This window comes from Phascolarctos cinereus, unplaced genomic scaffold (genome assembly GCF_003287225.1).
Source record: "Phascolarctos cinereus isolate Bilbo 61053 unplaced genomic scaffold, phaCin_HiC Scaffold_1;HRSCAF=81, whole genome shotgun sequence".
Taxonomy (NCBI): Eukaryota; Metazoa; Chordata; class Mammalia; order Diprotodontia; family Phascolarctidae; genus Phascolarctos; species Phascolarctos cinereus.
Window position 1 is genome coordinate 228,802,457 of NW_027555514.1, and position 22,283 is coordinate 228,824,739.

The window sequence follows — 22,283 nt, forward strand, 5'->3', positions numbered from 1 at the left end:
AAACAGACCAATCTCTCTCGTTGAAGTTTTCATGGAGGAAGAGATTACTATGGTCTGAAATCAGTTGACCTAAATTCAGAATTCAGTCATGCTACTTTGTTACTCTTATGTGACCTTGAGCAAATCAGTGCATGTCTCTGGGACTCAGTTTCCTCATTTGTAAAATATTAAGCACTTACTAGGTGCTGAGTTGGACTGCGTGGCCTCTGAGGACTGTTTTAGCTCTTAACCCATTCTCTGATCTTATGAGTATAAACCACGTTAGTATAAAATTATATTGTCACATGACAATATGACATAAAGGTATATTTTATAATTAGAACTATAAACAGGACTTTTTGTGCCTGGAGCACCTGCTATGCACCCAAGGAGAGGAAGCCTACTAGGGGGCTTAGCAACTGCTGTTGTTGGGGAAGTGGAGGGAGGGAAAGGACCAGGGGCCAGTGTGAAGCCATGGGAGGAAAGATGTGCACCCTGAACAATGTTATTACTATCCTCTAAATTTTTGTTCCCTAGAAGAATACCCCATGACTGAAACGACCAAACAACAAAAGTCCCAGCACCTAACAGGAGTGGACGCTCAGGAAATATTTGTTGAATTGAGTATAATAAACTGTAAGATTCCGGTATCAAACCAGCCAAGTTCCTTAGGCTTGTATAAAAGTCTCAAAGCAGATTTGGTCCTTTTCTTTGGCTCTTTAGATCAGAAGTTCTTAACCTGGAGTCCACAAACTTTTTAAAAAATATTTTGATAACTGTATTGGTTTTCCTTTACAATCCTATGTATTTTATTTTACGCATTTAAAAACAGTATTCTGAGAAGGAATCTATAGCTTCACCAGACTGCCAAAGGGGGCCATCACCAAAAAAAAGATTAAGAATGCCTGTTTTAGATGAAGAGCTATAATCATTATTTTTTTTTTTGCAATTGGGGTTAGGTGACTTGCCCAGGGTCACAAAGCTAGTAAATGTCAAGTGTTTGGTTTCAGGCAGGATTTGAACTCAGGTCCTCCCGACTTCAGGGCCGGTGCTGTATCCACTGCGCCACCTAGCTGCCCCTTCATTATATTTTTATAAGCAGTTATTGGGGCTGTAGGCAGGTACAGGGGTGAGGTTGTTGGAAAGTCACTCGTGTCAATGGTGAATTAAAAGTACAGTCGATTCTTGTCATTTGCAGTAGTTATGTTATATAAAGATGCCATGAACACTGAATTAACAAGTACTAAACCATTGCTCCTAGAAGTACAGGGTTAGGCTGCAGTGAGCTTCTTTTACTTTTACAGTTACTTTAGCACATTGAAGTCATTGCCAGTAGTGCTATAACCTGTGCCTGAACAAAACTTGTCTAGCACATATTTTCTCTGTAATGGACATTGTAGCCTTCTCGTGCTTAGGAACACTAGACAGAATGTCAGCACTGTGCTCGGGGACCATTTTAAACAGTGAAATCTTTAACAAAAAACACAAAAAGTTGGCACTGAAGAAGCCACGAAAAGGACACTTGTTCCACAGAAAGAACGCTTGTTTACAGTATGAGAGCTAAAACAAGAAAGCAGAGTATCCCTGCAATCACCTTCAGCCCGGGAACGTGCATGTCAAGGTGACTCATTCTCCCTCACTCTGCATTTGTTCATGAATATGACTGCCAGTGTTGATTTTAGGGTTACCAATAAATTTTAAAGGTGGAATCAGCAAATAATAAGGACTGACTGTACGTAAGGGGGGAAAGAAAAAAGCAAATAACTATCTTGTAAAATCTTTAGATCATGTGTCAAAGGCAGGATTCTACATCCTAAGAACCTGGTCTGCTTTGAGACTTTCAGCTAAGAATTAGGCCTTGGTTGGTCTGATATCAGAGTCTTACAATTTATCCTGTGCAGTTCAACAAACATTTCCTAATTTTTGTCCTTGAACTATGTTTTCATAGTAATGATCAAACATAAGATGTTCTTCCATTCTCACCCTTGCTGGGTTTTTTGACATTGGAGTTTTTTGGTTCCACCTTGAAAGAATTTCTGGCATGGAAACTCCCTCTACAAGTGGAGATGGATCAGTGAGGGTTTACTCTTTGTCCACTTGTCACCCACCTCTCACCTGTGACTCCAAGAGGCTGTAGCATGCTTGTGAGAAAATCTTCTTGGCAGTCAGGTCAAAACCAGGTTGAGGGTAACCTATAGGCCTCAAACCTGTCAGTGAGTTAAAGAGATGACTACTCCAAAGATGTGAAGACTTCCCCCTACAGAATAGACAGATGAAAACAATTTGTTCCAACAGCCATGGTGGCTAAAGCAGGCACCATGAAGCACTTAGGGCCTAGTAAAACATTGAAAACGCCAAGGTCATCCACTGCATCCTGGATCATAACCTTTGGCTTTTGTCTTCCAACTGGATTTCAGTGACTCAGGAAAAGAGAGTAAGGCTGATGGCTTTGTGCAGTTCTGCCTCACTTAAATCCAGCTCATGAGTAACTCAAGACATCACCTGTGATATCATTGGCCTTCAAAAATAAAGGATGAACAACAACTATTTGTCCACTATGTGCCAGACGCTGTCTATAAGTTAAAATCTTAAAGAGTTATGTGGAATCCTGAGAAGTTGAGCGATTTATCCAAGATCACCTAGCTAGTACAAGTCAGAGGCAAGATCTGAATCCAGGGCTCCAAGGCTTTATCTACTATACCACACTGACTGTCTTAGCACTTGTTTTATAAAAAAAGTTCATAGTGGTGGTGTTGAAAAAAATAGGGTCATAATGTGGGTGTCTTCTCAGAAACCCAAGAAGGTAGATGAAATATCTATGTTTCTCTGGAAATTGCCACGATCTAAAAATTGTACTGAAGGGCTGAAGGACTGAATTAGTTTTTGGGTTTTTTTTAAATTATTTCATCTGTAAGGGAGTTTAAAAACCCTAATCATTCTTCCCTAAGTCATCAACATGAAATATTATTTAGTTAATAGGCTCTGAAATGAGACCTTTTTTCCTTTCTACATTTGAGATATGTAGCTATAATTAAAACAGACCTTATGATGAAGCATGAGTATTTTTTTCTAGCATGTCTGCAATCCCAAGATCATTCCTCTAATTCTTCAGACACGGGTTGGAATTTGTCAATGGATGATCAACCTAAGTTAAACTTCCTAGCCTAAAAATGACTTCTGAAATTATTCTGTGTCTTCAGAGACCATATTATAACCTAGTTTTTGTTTTATGTTTTGTTTTGTTTTTAATTGCCAAGAGCTGCTTCCAAGGGAAACATGAAAGCATTTCTCAGGAAATCTGAGACAGATGGCTTAAGTTGTGGTGTGTGTACCTATGTATTCTTCCAGCAGATTTGGAAATGAACTTACACTTACTTTAACAAGTTTGGCTTTGATCGTTGTTCAGGAACAACCTGCAAAAAACCTAATCCCATCCCTACCCCCTTTGCCCTCTTGGATTCCTATTTAAATATTTGCTTGCATCCATAGAAGCAAGAGAAACTGTAAATTGGAAGAACATAAGGTCTGAGTTTTGCAATGAACCAAGTCTCAAAGAATTTTTCTTGGCCTTTTTTTTTTTTTAACATTTAGGAATTTGGGGTTTGAGGTTGTTGGGTATAATTATCAAGGACCAGGGATCCGCTACCAAAAAGTGCCAGAGTTTGGGGTGAGTGCAGAACTTACATTTCTAATCAAGATTTTTAGTTCGGGGAAATAGGGATAACAAAGTCATGTTTTAGTGTTAATAGGGATAGAAAAAACAGATTTTGCATTTGCTGTTAAAGTCAGAATATCAGTTTTAGCCAATAAAAGTATGTAAGGAAACTGAATAGATTCAAGTTTCTTATTATTGTAGATGCTTTTTTATAACCTTGATTTGTAATCTAAGAGATTATGAACTGCTGTCTTGTGTTCTTGAGTTGCAATTTTTCTATGTGATAAATATTATCAACACATTGCAATGAAATCATAACTACTCCATCATTGTCAGCTTGATATTATAGCAACCATGAAGGATATTGCATTTCAGTGAAAGCCTTGATATATCTCACTGCAAAGTTCAGAATATTGTTTTATTATGCTTTCATTATAACCTTAGAAGCAGTCTGTGGAAATGAAAAATCTTAGATTTAATCTTACTTTGGCCACATACCCAACAGCTTAGAAATATTGCAGTTCTGGTTAATAATCAGTATTTTCTACTAACTTGGTGATCCGTTTATTGATTGGCATATTTTCTTGTCTGGATAGTAAATGACCAATTAGCAAGCCCGTTTGTTTCTGATTTCTCCCTATTCCTAAGCTCTATCTTAACACAACGTTCATTTCATTTGCAGACATTGACAGAGTGCTAATTAAAGTTTTGTAGTTTTCTCATTTGTTTTACACCAAATAGACGTTGGTCCCAAGTACAGGGTCACGATCTGGAAAGATTAAATCAGTGAGGCAAGGAAAAAAAATAGTAAAAGGGTGATTAAATACAAACACTAACCAAGGATGCACAGTGATAGATGCAGCTCTCCAGACCTCCACCCACAGAAACATAGCTCAGGCCAATTACAACAGCACCCAAACCATAATGAAAAGTTTATTTGGTCCAAAAAGCTACCAATTTATACAGAATTCACCAAAAGTGACCCTTAATGTACTTAACCCTAATCCCCAAGACTAAGGAATACGCATTTGTGCTGTGTGATTTCAGTCATACTGACTCTTCATGACCCCCATTTGGGGTTTTCTTCGCAAAGATACTGGAGTGATTTGTCATTTCCTTCTGCAGTTCATTTTACAGATGAGGAAACTGAGGCAAACAGGTTAAGTGACTTGCCCCGCATCACATAGCTAGTGTCTGAGGGCAGAGTGGAACTCGCAAGGATTTGTCTTCCTGACCCCAGGTCCAGTACTCTATCTACTGTGCCAAGGAATACACATACACACTTACAAACTATTTGGGCACTGTGGGTTAATCAGCACCTTAGGACCCGTGACTTGGGAAGAATGAATAATGCCTAACATACCATCCAAATTAAACCAAAAAAAAAAAATTGTGCCAGCATCTTGTAGAGACACCCAATAATATTAGATCACTGTATTGTACTTTAGATTTTCAAAGTACTTTGAAAAGATTAGTCTCAATTCATTGAACAAACATTTTATCAAGTACCCGCCAGTGTGCAACATCACGGTGTTGGGAAAGAAATAAAATTTAGATGAAGTTCTTGCATTTATGGAGTTTACAATCTAATAAATAACCACCTACTTTCATGAAATTACCACATATGGGAAGACTAAGAAAGAAGTCTTCTCTAGAATTAGATCCCAGTACTTCTGGGTTGCTAACCTTGTAATGTCATTACTGAGTCTTCTTTGTGGGCCTCATTCTTTTCCCTCTTTAAGCATGGGTGGTAGTTATAAAAGCTTTCTCCTCTTAGTATATTCAATTAACAAACATCTATCATTCTGTAAGAAATTAGAGGAAGGGTTGGAAATAAAAAATATAGAGGTATATAAAAAAAGGAATGTGAAGATAAGTGACACAAGACCAGTTTTCAAAGAATTTGCAATCAAATGGAAGGAAAGTCAATGATTACTGTATTGTGGTTATTATGGATAAATGACTGCAATGCAAAGGAGAGCGGTAAGTGCAAGGGAAAAGATACCAGCCAAGTGCTCTGAAAAGTCTGGAGATGTGGAGAAGATGGAAATGTGGGTGAGGACAAGGAGAGCTTTAAGGAAGAGATAGCACCTGAGTTGGGATAGAAGTGGAGATGAAGGAAGGCCATTCTAGACATGAGAGACAGCATAAACAAAGGCCTAGAGATAGAAGAAGACAGGACAAGAATAAAGGATGGAAAGAAGTTGGGTAGAATTGGAAGATAGAGTAGATGAAAGTAGAGCTTAAGAAAAGTGCATTTTTAAAAAAGGTTTAAGCCATAGTGGAAAGCCAGGATTGATTTATATTTTACCCAATAGGCAGTGAAGAGCCACCATTGTTTTGTTTTAATTAGGGTTGGAATATGATCCTAATAGTTCCCTAAGTATGAAGGATGTACTTGAATGGAAGACTAGAAGCAAAAACAACAATAGTCTGGAGCAGAGGTGGGAAACCTGTGGCCTCAAGGCCACATGTGACCCTCTAGGTCCTCAAGTGCGGCCCTTTGACTGAATCCAAACTTCACAGAACAAATCCCCTTAGTAAAAGAATTTGTTCAGTAAAACTTGGACTCATCAAAAGGCTGCACCCAAGGACCTTGAAGGCCACATATGGCCTGGAGGCCTATGGTCATAAAATTTAAAGGCAAAAAAAGAAAATTCTAAATAGATGATTTAGAATTCACATTTTGAATGTGGGTATTACTCCATGAGTAAGAATTATTGCTGCTGTTTAATATTTGCTGCAATGCTATATGGTGGACATTGAAACCTCAGCATGTGAAGAGGCAGACTGTACCACCGCTCCCTAAAGTTGCTTGAACAAATTCTCTTTAATGCCTGAATGGATCTAGGATTTCATTGATGAACTCAGCCAAAGCCCCTCTCTCCAAAATCACCAGTGATCCCAGTTGCCAAATTCACTTGCTTTTTTTCAATCCTCATCCTCCTTGGCTTCTTTCTAGCATTTGACACTGTTAAGAAATGGCCTGCTTTTTCTTGGTGCTCTCCCGCGTAAGTGCTCTCCCTTGACACTGCTATCTTAATATTCCTTCTCCTTCCTGACTGCCCCTTCTCAATCTCCTTGGCTGCATCATCATTCATATGCATTCCCCTAACTGTGGGTGTACTCTGAGGGGTCTGTACTGAGCCCCCTGGGTGATCTGATCAGCTGCCACAGATTCAATTAGAATCTCTCTGCATGTGACCCCCAGAGCTGCACATCTAGTCCCTAGCTATGGGTGGGGAACGTGTGACTTCAAGGCCACACGTGGCCCTCTACGTCCTCAAGTGCATCCCTTTGAATCCACATTTCAAAGAATCCTCTTAATAAAAGGATTTGTTCTGTAAATCTTGGACTCAGTCAAAAGGCCCCACCCAAGGACCTAGGAGGCCACAGGTTCCCCACGCTTGTGCTAGTCTCTTGTGAGCTCCACTTCCTCATTGCCTGCTGTGTTTTAGATATTCTGAACTGAACTCAGCATATCCAAAACGTGGCTCATCTGCCCTCTTTCTGCCTCATCTAACTCTTTGTCACCCCATATATGTATTCAGTTATGAAGTCTTGTCATTTCTCTCAAGTCTAGCCCTTTCTCTCTACCCACACAACATTCACCATAGCTCAAATCCTCATCACCTCTTTCCTGGATCATTGCCTCCTAGTTGCTCCCCCTGCCTCAATATTTTCCCCATTCTAAGTCATTCTCCACAGAGATGTTGCATTGATATTCTTAAAACATGGGTCTGACCTGCTGAGTAAGCTCCCATGGCCCCCTATTGCCTCTAGGACCAAATACTCCCCTCTTTGACAGTTAAGACCTGATTCCAGCTTATCTTTGCAGGCTTATTACTTTTTACTTACCTTTAAACATTTCCTCCCCGCCTCCCCATCTTAGGTAGAATGTTTAGCTTCCTTCAAAGCTCAGGACCACAGAGGTCAAGACTATTCCTGATCCCTTTAGTTATTGGTGTCTACATCCACCAAAATTATTCGGTATTTATTTTTTGTACTTATTGGTGTCTACATCCACCAAAATTATTTGGTATTTATTTTTTGTACACTTGGTATTCTTCCCCTCCCCCTCCATAAAACATCAGCTCCTTAAGGACAGGGGCATTTCACTTTTGGCTGTGTATCTCTAGCACCTGGCACATAGTAGGCACTTAATAGATTTGCCTTCCCTTCCCTTGTTCTCATCATGATCTTTCCATGTATTATCATTGATTCTCATCTATAGCCTTCCATGAGTCCTCCCTAAAGCATCTACCCATCATACTAGAGACCTTCTTTAACATTCATTGGGTACATGGGGCAGCTAGATGGCACAGTGGGTAGAGTGTAGGTCTTGGAGTCAGGAGAACCCGAGTTCAAATCATGCCTCAGTCACTTACTAGCTGTGTGACCCTAGGCAAGTCACTTAACCCAATTGCCTCCGAAAAAAATTTGTTGGGTACAATCTGTCACCCTGCTGTCCCTCACTTGGCCAGGCCACCTTCTCTTCTGTTTGTACTTTCCCTAGATATCTCTTATGCTGGAGTCAGAAAGGCCCGCCTCTGTCCTTTACTAGCAGTGGGACCATGAGCAAATAACTTAATTTCTCAGTATACCCAGTCAACTCTCTAAGGCTTTAAGTTACAGATAGGTTGCTGGTCTGGATTAGTAGATAGAGTTTTCCTCACCAAGAAGTTCTCTACGCTAATGAACTCCACCCCCCCAAAAAAAAAACCCTTTATAACACTTTTTATGCACCAGTCCTTGATGGTAATATGCTGCAGTTGATTTCCCTGTACTATGTGTCTCTCCATTGGTTTTTGGGTCCCCTGAAATCAATCAACAAAGATTTTTAAGTGCCTGCTATGTGCCAGCCGCTGTGGTAAGTCCAGGGGATACAAAAAGAGGCAAAAGGCAGTCCTTACCCTCAAGGAGCTTACAGTCTGGTGGGGAAGACAACATGTAAACAACTGTATACAAAGCAATCTATATACAGGGATAAATAGACAGGAACAGGAGGAATTCATTGGAATTAAGAGGAGTTGGGGAAGGCTTCCTGAAGAAGGTGGGATTTTATTTGGAACTTAAAGGAAGCCAGGAATGTTGGAATGAATCAAGGAGGGAGAACATTCCAAGCATGAGGAACAGCCAGAGAGAATGGCCAGAGCTTAAAGATAAAGCATCTTGTCTGTAGAACGGCCAGGAGGCTAGTGTCATTAGGTAGAAGATTCTTCAGAGATTATTGCATTCCATGATTCACAGCCATGAGGCTTCACCAGAAGAACATTGTGTGTGTTTGTGTGTGCGCGCACATGTCTTCATATGTGATTTTTAGATCAGAGATTTAGAGCTGGAGGGGACCTTTGAGAGTATTTAATCCAATCCCCTCGTTTTACAAATGAGAAAACTGAAGCAGAGAGAGGTTAAGTGCTTTGCACAAGGTCACATAATTATTAAGTGTCCGGAGACAGGCCATTAAATTTTGCTTTCAGCAGAAAGCTTGCATTATACACCAAAAAATCATAAGTAGGTGAACAGATTTTCTTTTTCCTGACTCTTGATCAATAAGCTTTTTGTTCATATAAAGATGATACTGTGTTCCAGATGTTTCTTTTGGATGACCTGGGCTTCCAAAGCCAACTTTCTGAAAAGGTACCCACAATTAAAGGCATCTATGGGCACGTGGAGATACCTTTCAGAAATTTTCCAATAGCTTCCTCAGCTCATTGTCCCTTATTCTTTTTTTTTTTAAATATGGTTTCCTTACAGAATGTGAACCCATTGAAGCAATAGCCAAATTTGACTATGTTGGGAGGTCTGCTCGAGAACTGTCCTTCAAGAAGGGAGCTTCACTGCTTTTGTATCACCGAGCATCCGAGGACTGGTGGGAAGGACGGCACAATGGAATTGATGGCCTAGTACCTCACCAGTACATTGTGGTACAGGATATGTAAGTATTGCCCAGTTTCACTAGTAACCCCTAAAGGCTCCATGTCTAAACATATTCAGGAGAACTAGGACTTTCCTTCTCATAGTAGAATTGAGATCTACCCACTCACTTGAGATCCCTCAAGGATCTCATGAAACAGTTCCAAAGAGACCCGCTGCAGTTCATTAGCACTTCCTTCCCTTTGACCCTCAGTTGGTAATAGCAGGACTACCCTCTGCTTTTCCCTGGCAACACCTTGTGCTCCCTGGCCCCATCTTCATCCCTCTTCATGTCTCCACTGTTAAGTCTGGAAGTAGATCAAGGATTACTGGGAAATTATTGAGGGGAGGATCTCTCTCAGAGGTTTCATATTCCCAAGAATAAACCCTACATTATGAGGATCTCTCAAGAGATGAGGTGGCCTCAATCATTCCAAAAAGAGGAGTATTGGTACTACTGTATAGAGTTCAGTGGAAGAAGCTAGTATTATCTTGTGTCTGTCTATTGCTTCAAGGCCTACGTCTCAGAGGCATGACAAAGGCCTACAGTATTAAAAATACTCACAGGCCTATTTCCTAATAATCAGTCAACAAGCATTTATCAAGTGCCTGCTATGTGCCAATAATAGCAAAGTCTGACGTTTATTCAAATCAAGTCAGCAGTGACTTGCTTAACATTATATGCCAGGCATTATGCTAAGCAGCAAGGATACAATATAAAAGAAAAAGACAGCCCCTAACTTCAAGCAGCTTTCGTTCCAATGCGGAAAACAAAACACTTCTGTTCATGCAAGATATGTCCATAGAGCTGATGAAAAACACTCAGCATCTAGTACTTAAAGGTTTACTCTATATATATTATTTCGTTTGATCCTCCCAATAACCCCTAGAAAGTAGGTACATTTTACAGATGAGGAAACTGAGACTCAAGTGACTTACCCATAGTCACAGAGCTGGTATACATATCAGAGGCAATATTGAAACCCATGTATTTTCTGATTTCAATACCCTTTCCAATGCCCATGCTACTGCCTTCTTCTTTGTAGCATGACAAAGATACAACTTAGAAAACCACCAACTCCCCTCAGACCTTAATGAAGATAGCCCAGAACCCTAAGAACTTTGGGAATAGCAGACCTGTTCCCTGCACCCCCCCCCCCAACAACCCTAGACCTTTGGCCCAGCCATCATTCAAGGAAGAAATCTCTGTCTGTAGAGGAGGGGTCTGGCTTCCTTGCCGCCACCACAACGACCACCACTACAAAGTCCTGACGAACTGCCACCAATGGGCAGATAAGGCCAAGAATTCTAGGCATGGTAGCATTCTCCAGACGACCAGTCCTCCTTCCATCCCTGAAGCCATAATCCCAGTTAGCAATCCCTGTAAAGCTAGAACCCAGCGACTGCTTCCACAGGTACTGCATCCCGTGATTCCTCAGGAGCCACAGCTACTAACTAAAGATCCAGAAAAGAAAGGTCATGCTACTGAATTCCTTGACACCATCTGGGGTTCAATATAAGAAACACATGATTTTATCAGTGGAAATGACATTTAAAAAGATGAATGACCATCTGCATTGCTGCTGCACCCTAGGGACCATGGATCCTCTCTCTAACTGGCAGCTGAAAGCTTCTATATGTAGTATCTTCCTGATTAGGATCTGAAGTCCATAAGAGCAGAGACTATCTTTTCCATTTTTATTCCCAGAACTTAGCAGAATGCTTGGCACACAGAAAGCGTTTAATAAAAGCTTTTTCATTCATGCATATAGAAATAGCCTTCATTCAGCATGTTACATCACTATGGGTTGAAAACTTAAAGTATTCAATTACAGATTAAAGCCTCATACCTTTCCTCTCATCCTAAGGCCTCATCACACCTGTGAGGTAATAAGCTTCATGTTTTGCTCTTTTTTATTTGCAGGGATGATACCTTTTCTGATACACTGAGCCAAAAAGCAGACAGTGAAGCCAGCAGTGGGCCTGTTACAGAAGATAAGTCTTCATCCAAGGACATGAACTCCCCAACTGACCGTCATCCTGATGGATATTTAGCGAGGTAGGCTTGGCCTGGTAATCAAGCCTCTATGTCTCAGCTGCATAGAATTGCAGTATTTAGAGCCAGAAGGGACATTGCAGGTCATCTAATCCTCGTTCATTGTACCAGTAAGGAAACTGAGGCCCAGAGAGGGTGACTTGCCCAAAGTCATACAATTTAGAAAAGGGCAAAGCTAGGTCCTGAGTCTCCTTGACTATGTCTAGCATTCCTTCTGTACCACTCCAAGGAGTCAGAAGGTCTTTGAACTCATGTTACCCAGCATGCTTAGTTTTCCTTTGTTCTCTCTATTTTCTTTTTCTTAGACAAAGAAAAAGGGCTGAACCACCCCTTCCTTCAAGGCGTCCTGGCAGGACCAGTGATGGCCACTGCCCTATCCACCCACCACATTCACTTTCCAACTCCTCGGTTGACCTTGGGTCCCCTAGCCTGTCCAGTCACTGCAGCCCTCGAGCCCTGCTGCAGAACCGCAGCCTCAATGATAGCCCCGAGAGGAGGCGCAGGCCCGGCCACGGCAGCTTGACAAACATTAGTAGGCATGATTCTCTAAAGAAGATCGACAGTCCGCCCATTCGGAGATCAACATCATCGGGCCAGTATACAGGCTTCAATGACCACAAGCCTCTGGACCCAGAGACGATTGCTCAGGTAGGACACTGCGGTTTACATTTGTTCTGTTCTGTTTTCTATTTGTAGAATTATTCTAATAGGGGTAGAAAGTTTAATAAAAAGGTAGGGGATCGTCTTTGAATGTAAAGAAAGGGATTCCATGTATCTTCTCTAAGTCGTAGTAAAAAGCCAGGGAAACAATGAATCATTAAGTAGGATCCCGACTGTGGTTCTAGTCTGAAGAATAGTTACTTGTTACTTTGAGTTACACCCTCTCTCCCCAGTCCAAGGAGGAAACAGATAAAAATGGCACAGGATAGAGGTGGTGAGGAAGATCCAGGCTGCCTGTCATAAAAAGGTACAAAATGGGAAATTCAAACACATTTTCACTTGCTTACGGACATAAGTGACTATAACAAGGATAGAACTGTTATAACCTGTATCTGATTACTAACTATCTCAGGGATGGGGAAGGACAGGAGGGATAGAATTTGAAACTCAAAACTTTTTTTTAAATGTTAAAAATTTGTTTTAACATGTAATTGGGGGACAATAATGTTTTTTTAAAAAGAAAAAGAAAAAACCCTAGAATCAACCAAGTATAAACACAACCCTAATTAATAAATATGCCAGGTTTTCTCCCTTGCTATTCTGAGCACCTGGTTAGTATCTTTGGCCTTCTTTTGTCTTTTGTTTTTGGCCTTTACCCATGACACAGACAGGTAAACATGAATACCCTTTTTTAACTTAAAAAAAATTGCTTGCTCCTATATGATAATTTATATTATTAGTCTCCATTGATTGGGAAAATACATAATGACAGGAAACCACATCAATTCAGGAACAGATTTAAATTTATCTGAATACTGTTCATCACAATAGTACCTACATAGCTTGAAAAATAATCCTGCTAATTCTTTTCTACAAACTTTCTTCTTTCACAACATGCCTAATGGAAATAGGTTTTATGTGATTGCACATGTATAACCCATATCAAGTTGCTTATCATCTTAGGGAGGGGGGAAGAAAGAGAAGAAGTGAGAAAATTTGGAATTCAAAATTTTGTTAAAAAAAAAATTAAAAATTGTCTTTACATGTAATTGGAAAAAATACTGTCTAAAAAAGAAAAAGTGAAGTATACACATACATATATGTATATGTGTGTATGTATCTATACACATACATATGTACACACACACACGTATATATATACTTTCCATATTGCTTTGTAAGTCAAGATAAAGCTCTAAATAAAGACAGATCAAGATGTTGGTTTCACAGACCCCCTGCAATGGCTCTGTAATTGCCTGGGGGGGCGGGTCTGTTGCCGATAGATAAGTACCGCTGACATAAACCATTAAGAAAAATATTTGTAAGCAGTCCAAAGAAAGATGAGCTAGGTGATGCTAAGTATAGTCTATGGACTTATTACAGCCATCCAAAGGATCTGTATTCATCACACACATGAGAACTAAGTAAGGAGAAATGATAGGATGTGAAAGGGAAATGAAAGGAATGAAAACCAGGGAAGCAATAAAGTTAGATTATTTTCGATTTTAGAAAGCTGTCAAGGAATCTCGCAGCAATGTGCTTGACTCCTAAGCTATTTTCTTGTTGTTGCTTTAGTTTCTATGCAAGACCCAGAGAATCTTGGAAAGTGAATTAAATTACAGAACAGTACTGAAAAGTTTAAATTAAATGGCCCAGCCTTTTGAAAACAGAATCAAAAAAGCTTTTGGTTTTTTGTTATGTATTTACAGAGCCCTTCGAGTTATATCCTAAGCTTAAAACCAATAATGGTTGAATATAGCTGATCAAAAATCACTATTTAGTGTTTTTGATAAACCCATGAAATTGCCGTTTCTCATAAGCACAAGAAACATGATTTGAGGCTGCAAGGAGGAAGGGAATGAAGAGGTGAGAGTTTGAGAGTAGGAAACTTTGTATAACCCTTTTGTGTCTGCATTCAGTTTTTCCTTTGTTCATCTTCTCTTAAGTAGATGCATTTTGCAAAAATAACAAATCTACATCTTTCAAGGAAAAGAGGAATAGCATATGAAAGCCATCTCCTGGAAAGTGATGTCATCATCCAGGGGTCCATATAATGATTTCCAGCTTGACCTTGCACGCAGCAGTCCCTTTACACCAAGACTTATACTTACTTTGCAGCAAAGATTAGTGGGCATAGCATCATAGTGTAGATGCAAAAGAAAATACAGGGGATTTTACTGAAAGGTACTCAACCCAATCTCCTCAAAAAGGAGGCTCTCTTCTAAAAGCTGTATTGGCTACATAGAATAACGATTGAATGTAGCCACGATTTAGCAACTGTCTTGATCATATTCAGCTGTGCCTAATTCCCAAGTACAGTACTTTCTCTCTGGAGATGTGGTCACTGGGTTTATACTCTAGCTTCACCATAAATTAAATAAACATGGAAGGCTTCAACCTGAAGAAAGCTGACTTTAGACAAATGATGTCAGAGTTCAGATGTGTATGTTGGCAAGGGGCCATCAGACTTTAGGCTTGTGAATATTAGTCAAGATTCTGCTAGATTGAAGGTGTGTTCCATTCTTCACCTTTTTTCATTATCCAAAATCACTTGCTGGGGGGGTGGGGGTTCTGGTACTATTAATCAATATGGGGAGTTTCTGGTGTGGAAAATTCCTCCATTGTTGCAACTTAGCAAGAGTCATGGAGAGCTGCCTGGGATACTTCGAGGTTAAATGCCTTGCTACACTGGTTAGACAAGGAATAGAGTATGACAAAGATCTCCTGTGCCATACTGCCTCTCTTAAAGCTGTGGGTTCATCTGAAGTACTATGTTAAGGAAAGCCTGTCACCAAGCACCATGCTTGAGATTTAAAGTGGAATACATTTACATGTGAACATAATAAGACTGTATGAATAACTTCGCAAGTAGCACCTAGGGTTTTGAAAATTGGGTTCTTTCTCCATCTATTCTCAAGGGCTCCATCTTCTCTTCTTTCTCATTGGCTTCAGGATATTGAGGAGACAATGAACACAGCTTTGAATGAACTCCGAGAGCTGGAAAGGCAGAGTACAGCAAAGCATGCCCCCGACGTGGTGCTGGATACCTTGGAACAAATGAAAAACTCCCCCACACCTGCCTCATCCACTGAATCCCTCAGCCCACTCCATAACGTGATGCTCAGGAGCACCGAGCCTCAAATCCGACGTAGCACGAGCTCTTCCAGTGACACAATGAGTACTTTCAAGCCCATGGTGGCACCCAGGATGGGAGTGCAGCTGAAGCCCCCAGCTCTTAGGCCAAAACCCATTGTTCTTCCAAAAACAAATCCAACCATAGGACCCACACCTCCTGCGCAGGGTCCAACAGACAAATCGTGTACCATGTAAAAAAAAAAAACCACACAGATGACCCAGAAGGTAGAAAAAAAAAAGTGGTTGAAAAAAGGAATGGATTGGGGGGGGAGGGATTCAAGGCTTCTTGTCTTCATGAGTTTTGTGCTTATAACTGGAGATACTGGCTTTTCTGTCTTTTTGAATGTAACGTCTGAGACTTGCTACGTATGTTAACACAGGCATTTGTATTTTGTATTTTTTTCCTTTTTAAAAAAGCTGGACATTTCTACATGTTTTAAAGACAATAGAAACACACTAGATTTACTTGAAAATTCAATGCTGCACCACTTGTAAAAAAAAAAGATCGGAGCACAGCTTTCCCTATGGTACAGTACGTCTCAGATTTAGCATAGCTGATGTTAAGAAGAGAGTTCCCACGCTAAGAAGATAGAATATTAAGTACCAGACTTTGTGGGGATTTTAGCCCATGCCAGCCTGCCAAAGCTGGGATGGTGGCTGAAATCTGACGACCATAGTGGTTAGAGACTATTCAGTGATTGTGTCTGATCTCAAACGCAGAAGCATACACTCCATAATCAGGCTTGTCGCTGAAGCAGGTACTTCCCCTGGATCAGCCCAGGCTTGGGTGGGACTAGTGGCTAAATTATTTCCCCACTTCCTTAAGAGTGGCTTACCCAAAGTCTGGAAGCATGTTGCAATGGAAATCTCATTAAATCCGCATTTGGAGGGCCTCATCTGAAGCACAGCTCTGCTGCTTATTACCTGTATGACCTTGAGCAAGTTACTTAACAAGCCCTGGGCCTCAGTTTCCTCATCTACAAAATGGGATTGGAACAGATGACTGCCAAGGTCCTGTCTGGCTCTAAATCTAGGATGCTATAAGCCCAGGACTTATTATCTATGGGAAACCTACACAGTTATTACTTGAGCTTAACTAGGGGGAGGAGAAAGAAGGCAAGTTTCTAAAGCTATCAATATTATTCCTTTCATGAGTATGAACAGAATCTTAGTGCCTAAGGTCATCTAATTTATCCCCTTCCCTCAGGTAAGAGACTGCACTATACAGATGAGAATCCTGTTATTAAAGACCTCCAGATGTTCATACTAGCACTTCTCTCTTGCTAATCTATTTTTAAGTATTTGTCATTAAACTCTTTTATTATATATAACCCAGATCTTTGCACTGACCTTAATGGAATGGAGAACAAGCTCTGTGAACCCTGTATCATACCCTTTAGACTTTTCTTCTGCAAGCTAAAAAAAACCTAGTTTTTTTTAGTTTCCCCAAAGATCTGGTTTTACAAACTTTTAATCATTGCTTTTTGGAGGCAATCAGGGTTAAGTGACTTCCCCTGTATCACACAGCTAGTAAGTATCTGAGGTCGGATTTGAACTCAGGTCCTCCTGACCCTAAGGCCGGTACTCTATCCACTGCACTACCTAGCTGCCCTCGCCTTTAATCATTTTTTTGTGAATTTTTTTAAAAATTCTCCCCAGTTTATTCACTTTATTCATTGCCACATCCCAGGACTGACCTTAGCGCTCAAGTACAGATCTGTTCGTAGACAAGGGCTGTCATCTCCTAGTTCTTTGATGCTGTGCCCAAAGGCTCATGGGAGACAGAGGTGGAACCATGGAGTCCAACCCCCCGCATTTAACATATTACAAATGAAGAAACTGAGGCTCAGAGACATTAAGTGACTTACCTAATATCACAAAGATAGATAGTAAACAACAGTGGGGGGGGAAAAGTTTCAAACCCAGGTCTTCTGACTTCAAATCCAGTGTTCTTTCCAAAAATACCATGCTGCCTCATGCCTAAGCTATATCTTTGTGTTCATCTGGGTTCCATTCTGATTTTGCAGATGAGGAAACTGAGACTTGCAAAGGTTGGGACCCTCTACACAATCTCCTTAACTCTTCCACAAATTTTTAAGGTTCTTCAATGACTTTACTTTCAAGAAATATGACTGTTTTGAATAAACTTTAGCCCATTTCAAGAATATCCTGCCAGACCTCTTCCAAGGTCCCTTTCCAGCTCTTGATCCCATCTCTGCATCCAGTGCAAGCTTGTTTTTTCACTACAGTGCTTCCTCACAGATTAGCTTGTTACCTACTAGGATCATCGACGTTTCCCCCCCTCCCCCATGTTTGGATATAACCAGGGTTATGTCTTTGCACAGTTTTTTGATTTTGTTTTTACTCTCCCAGATTTGTTGCCCTGAAATGGCCTTAAAGGACATCTCATTCCTTTCCATCCCATCCCATCCCATCCCCACCCCTGATTGCTTCTTCAGTTCACAAAGGCCACTTTGAATCTGGATTATATTTTTCAAGGTACTAACTTCACTCTCTTCATCTCTAAAATAAGGGGGTTGATCTTCAATGCCCATTTAACCTTTTGATTTCCTATGATTCTAGTCACTTCCCATCCTCCTGCCTCGACTTGGTGTCATCAGCATCTTAACAGTTTTAGGTTCTTTGTGCCATCACGAGTGACTGATAAAATAATATTTTTATTGTGAAAGGCCCAGAAGAAATCTCTGTATGTTAGCCTTTCTATCCCTAGATAAGCACTACTCCATTAGTAATTGCTCTGGAATTATTATTTTCATTAGACTTTACTAGCCTAGCTCCATGAAGAGAGGGATCATATTCTAAATACTTTTAGTGCCTAGCACAGGGCTCTGTATGCAGTAGGTGCTTAATAAATGTTTCTTTAAACCATCCCACTAGTTATGTGCCTACCCACCTTGTGCTTCTAAAATAAAGAGTGTAATTTTTCAGCTGTCATCATTCAAGAAAGACTCGGAGCCTTTACTAAAATCAGGATTGATTGCTTTGATCTCTCTTCCTTGATTTGCCAGACTAATTATTCTGCCACTGAGATTGAGTAGATGAGATTAAATTATGACACCCACGCCTATTTACTAGCCTGTACCTTCTCACAAATTGAATTTGTGATGGATTTTTTTCCTCCTAGTATTTTTTCCAGGCATAGACATGAAGCCCTAATTACCTGGTAATAACCTGGTCCATCATTTTACAGGTCATTATACAGATGATGTAACTGATACTCAGAGAGGTTATGACCCTCCATATATCTCCTTCACTCCTCCACAAATTGTAATGGAGGTTAGCCAGTGGTTTAGATACTCCGAGAGATGTCACCCTGCTAGCAGTGAATAGCATTTAGCCTATTTAAAGATATTTGACCAGAAGAATTCTAAAGTCCCTTCTAGATCTATGACTGATTCTAGAATAGTTTCCCTTAATACAATAATAAATAACCTCCCAAGGTTTCCCCTCCAACTTGGTTTCCAGTCTCCCTGACTCCAAGTTCCCATTTCCTGTTACTAGTTCATCAAGGGCATCAAGTTGGGAGGTACTTCGTTAAAATGAAAACTTAAATGTTTTAGGAACAAGGGAAGGATGATTGAAAATGTTCTCCCTTGATGGGATAAGATAGGGAGATACTGATAAAGACATCTAAAAAGCCAAGATGTTTAATTCTGGGGTTTTTGTATTTTTTTTATGTAAATTGCATAATCTCACTCCCCACCATTAGCTTTACAGGCTGTGCTTCAGCAAGCCTTCACCATTTCTTTAAACTTCTCCCCAGTAATCCACCCAAGATTCTACCGTATATACTGTTTGCCTTTTAATTTAAGAAAGAATTCTGTTTTCTTCCACAAAGTGAGACACTGGTGCTGCTGACAAGGTGAGCCAAGAGCTCACTACCATGGGGTTTCCCAGGGTCTCAGAGGCCAGTGGTTTCTTAGGCAGTATATCTTCTGATCTTTCCCTCATTGTTCCTCCTTAAATCTGGACACCTCACTCTTCCCCAGCCTCCTGCTGTATTCCCAAAGACATTACTCTTGCACTAGCACAAGGGAGGGACCTGTGTTCAGAAGCAGGAACACAGAAAGGGAAGGATGAGTCTAGAGCTAACCTTACCTTACTCAAGAATCTTCCAATTCCAGATATGAAATCAGGTGGCCGCTACATAAAGTGTCCAAAATAGACTCGTCCTTGATGTTCTTTTGACATGGGGACAAGGATGTTCTAACCTTGGTGACTATGCAAAGACCCCAGGGAGCTGTGGGTGAGAGTTTCTTTGTGGGCTCTAAAGTCATGCAGTCAGGTCATAGAAAACTTCAACTGAAGAGTAATTCCACTTGGCGCCTCTTAAACTTTGCAACCCAAAGGAAGACAAGAGAATTGAACTGTGTCATTGAGAAGGCTGGGATCATTTCTGGTTTCAAGTTTATAAACCTCACTAATATTATCATTGGGGAGTGGGGGGGGAGGGTGAACTATTTTATTTGCTGGAAGCAATGATGGTTTCAGTCGTGTAAGATAGCTTACTTGCAATTCATAGAATTGACGTTTCTGCTTCCATAGAATTCCTTGACTTTAGTCACTCTACCAGGCTTGCTTTTTTGTGGGGAACTAAAGGAAGCAAGTGGAAGGGATTGCAGGTGGCAAGGAGAAAGGTACATTGGTGTACCTTTTTTAAAAAGTATTCCACAGACTGTTGTAGCATGGTTAATAGCCCTTTGTTAGATTGAGGATTAGGGGAAGAGGAGAGGAAGGGAAGGTGACCTGTAAACTCCAATGAATAACAGTTTTGCACATTTTAACAAGATGTTATAACTTTTTTAGAAAAGTATTTTCCATGCCTCCTGCCTCATCCATAGGATAATTTATAATAGGTTCTCACACATAACTACATTGTCCTACTATAAAACAGTACCACTGCCCCATAGACTCTGGCTGGGAAACATCAGTCAACTGAATTGCATCACTACAAGTAAAAGTGGTTTCAGTTTAGTGTTGCCTACCCTAATAGTAGTGTCTCAGTGGAATTTTTCTGTGCCCAAGCTAATTGGGGAAAGGGAGAAATAAGTGTCTCACACTTAGAGTTTCCTTCAGCATGGGAGGCCATAAAAATGTCTCTTCAGGTTTTTGTGAATGATCTACCCTCTCTGGGGTTTACTTCTTGAATAAGCATTTACTGGTCAACAGGGACCCCAAAATCCCGAGTATCATCACCAAGATGTGACCAAGAGTCTATGCAGTGGGTTTAGGGACAGGCCTTGGGATTCGAGATGGCATTTAGTCTTGTGGTGGTATCCCTTTGTCTGTAAGCTGTATTTAGCAAGAGCAGTCTTGAAAGAATTGCATATAAGGGTCTGCTTTGGGACTGGGCATCAGGTAGTGTTGAAGGGAAGGCTACTACTCTGTAAGCAGGGCCACAGTCTACATGACTTATTTTAATCATGCACCTCTGGCCTGTACCCTGGAGCTGATAACCCCAACCTCTGGCAGGATTCTGAGGTCAATCCCAGTGCCTGGGTACCATTGGGGCTTCCTGTCCAGGACCAAGAATTACTTTCGCAATAGTCACAACTTTAGTAAAGATCAGTGGAACAAACTGGAATTTAAGCTTTCATTTACATGCAGTTCTAGCCTAGTATTCTTTCTTGAAAAAGAAAAAAAAATAACCTATATGGTATAATTGAGATGGATCCTGTATCTTTGAATTACATAGGGGATTTTGTATGTTTAAATAATTGTACTGCATTCCATAATGCTTATCTTAGAAACTGTCTAGTAAAAGAAAATATTAGGAACCATGCGTTTTGTGGATGCCCCCAATCCCTTTAGAGCATTCACACAAGTTCAATGTGTAGTTTCATGGTTATTATAGCTATTTAGAGTAAGTGGATATGTAACAGGAAAGACTTGAGACGACTACAGATGTACTTAAGTAGAGGTAACTCTTGCACACCTAATTAAATCAGTATTGTCCTTCACTATCAGTTTGATCAGTGGCAGTCCTGGTGGCTCCCTGTTTGTGACTGTTACCTACCTAATTGTGTCACTGTACATCTGTAGTATGTACATGTGAAAGTGCCTTTAAATTTTTTAGAGGAGCTTTGGCCTTGCTCTGTACTGTTGCATTCCCATCTGCCCCCTCCCCCGACCTCCCACTGCCCCTCATTTCTTTTCTACTTGCCCCATTGCCCATCCCTCCCCTTCCTCCCACCTGCTGCTTTGCTCCTTGTGTTCCTGTGTACAGTAGTATTGTCTTGCCTTCTTCCTGGCCCTCCCACTTCATCGTTCCCACTGGGTTCTTTCAGTGTCGGCTCCAAGATGGCGGTATGGCCATTGTGTTCCCTTGTGCTCTTGTGCTGCCCAGTTTCCATTACATTCCTTCCATCCTTCAAGATGAAAAGAAAGGATGATTTTACAGTTCTGGAAGAAGCAATGTTCTGTTAATCTGTCGTGACAATGCACTTTTATGTATGATACTGTACATTTCGGCATGGACCATTACGGCTTCAGAACGCATTCAGATTTGTTCCTCATAGTGTATCTTTATAATAAAAAAGATAGTTCTGTCTGCTGTTGTCTGGTTCCAGTTTGGTATGATTCTTGCTGTAGTATCTTTCTGCTGTTATTATTCTCCTGGAGTTGTTGTGTTGAATGATGTAAAAACATAAGCTTTAAAAAATGCTGGGTATCAGTTATACTCTGTTCCCTAGGCTTTATAAAATAAAGTCCTCTGCAATCTGTGTATTTCATCCTCAAAAGGTAGAAGTTGCAAAGAGACAAATTTAGGTCAGTGTTGGAGAAAACTTCCTAGCAATTAGAAGGTCCAAAAGCGTAAGGAACTGCTTCAAGGGTTGATGGACACCCCTTCCTTGGAGGTCT

The 22,283-nt window shown here is 40.6% G+C and overlaps 1 protein-coding gene across 1 annotated transcript in view; it reads left to right on the forward strand.

Moving 5' to 3' along the window:
• Positions 1 to 21,972, forward strand: part of SRGAP1 (SLIT-ROBO Rho GTPase activating protein 1) — a 331,212-nt gene extending 309,240 nt beyond the window's left edge. The window contains 4 exon segments of the mRNA XM_020990183.2: positions 9,392 to 9,572; positions 11,475 to 11,609; positions 11,912 to 12,254; positions 15,219 to 21,972. Coding sequence (XP_020845842.1) covers positions 9,392 to 9,572; positions 11,475 to 11,609; positions 11,912 to 12,254; positions 15,219 to 15,596 — 1,037 coding nt within the window. The 3' untranslated portion in view covers positions 15,597 to 21,972.
• Positions 21,973 to 22,283: the final 311 nt, after the last annotated feature.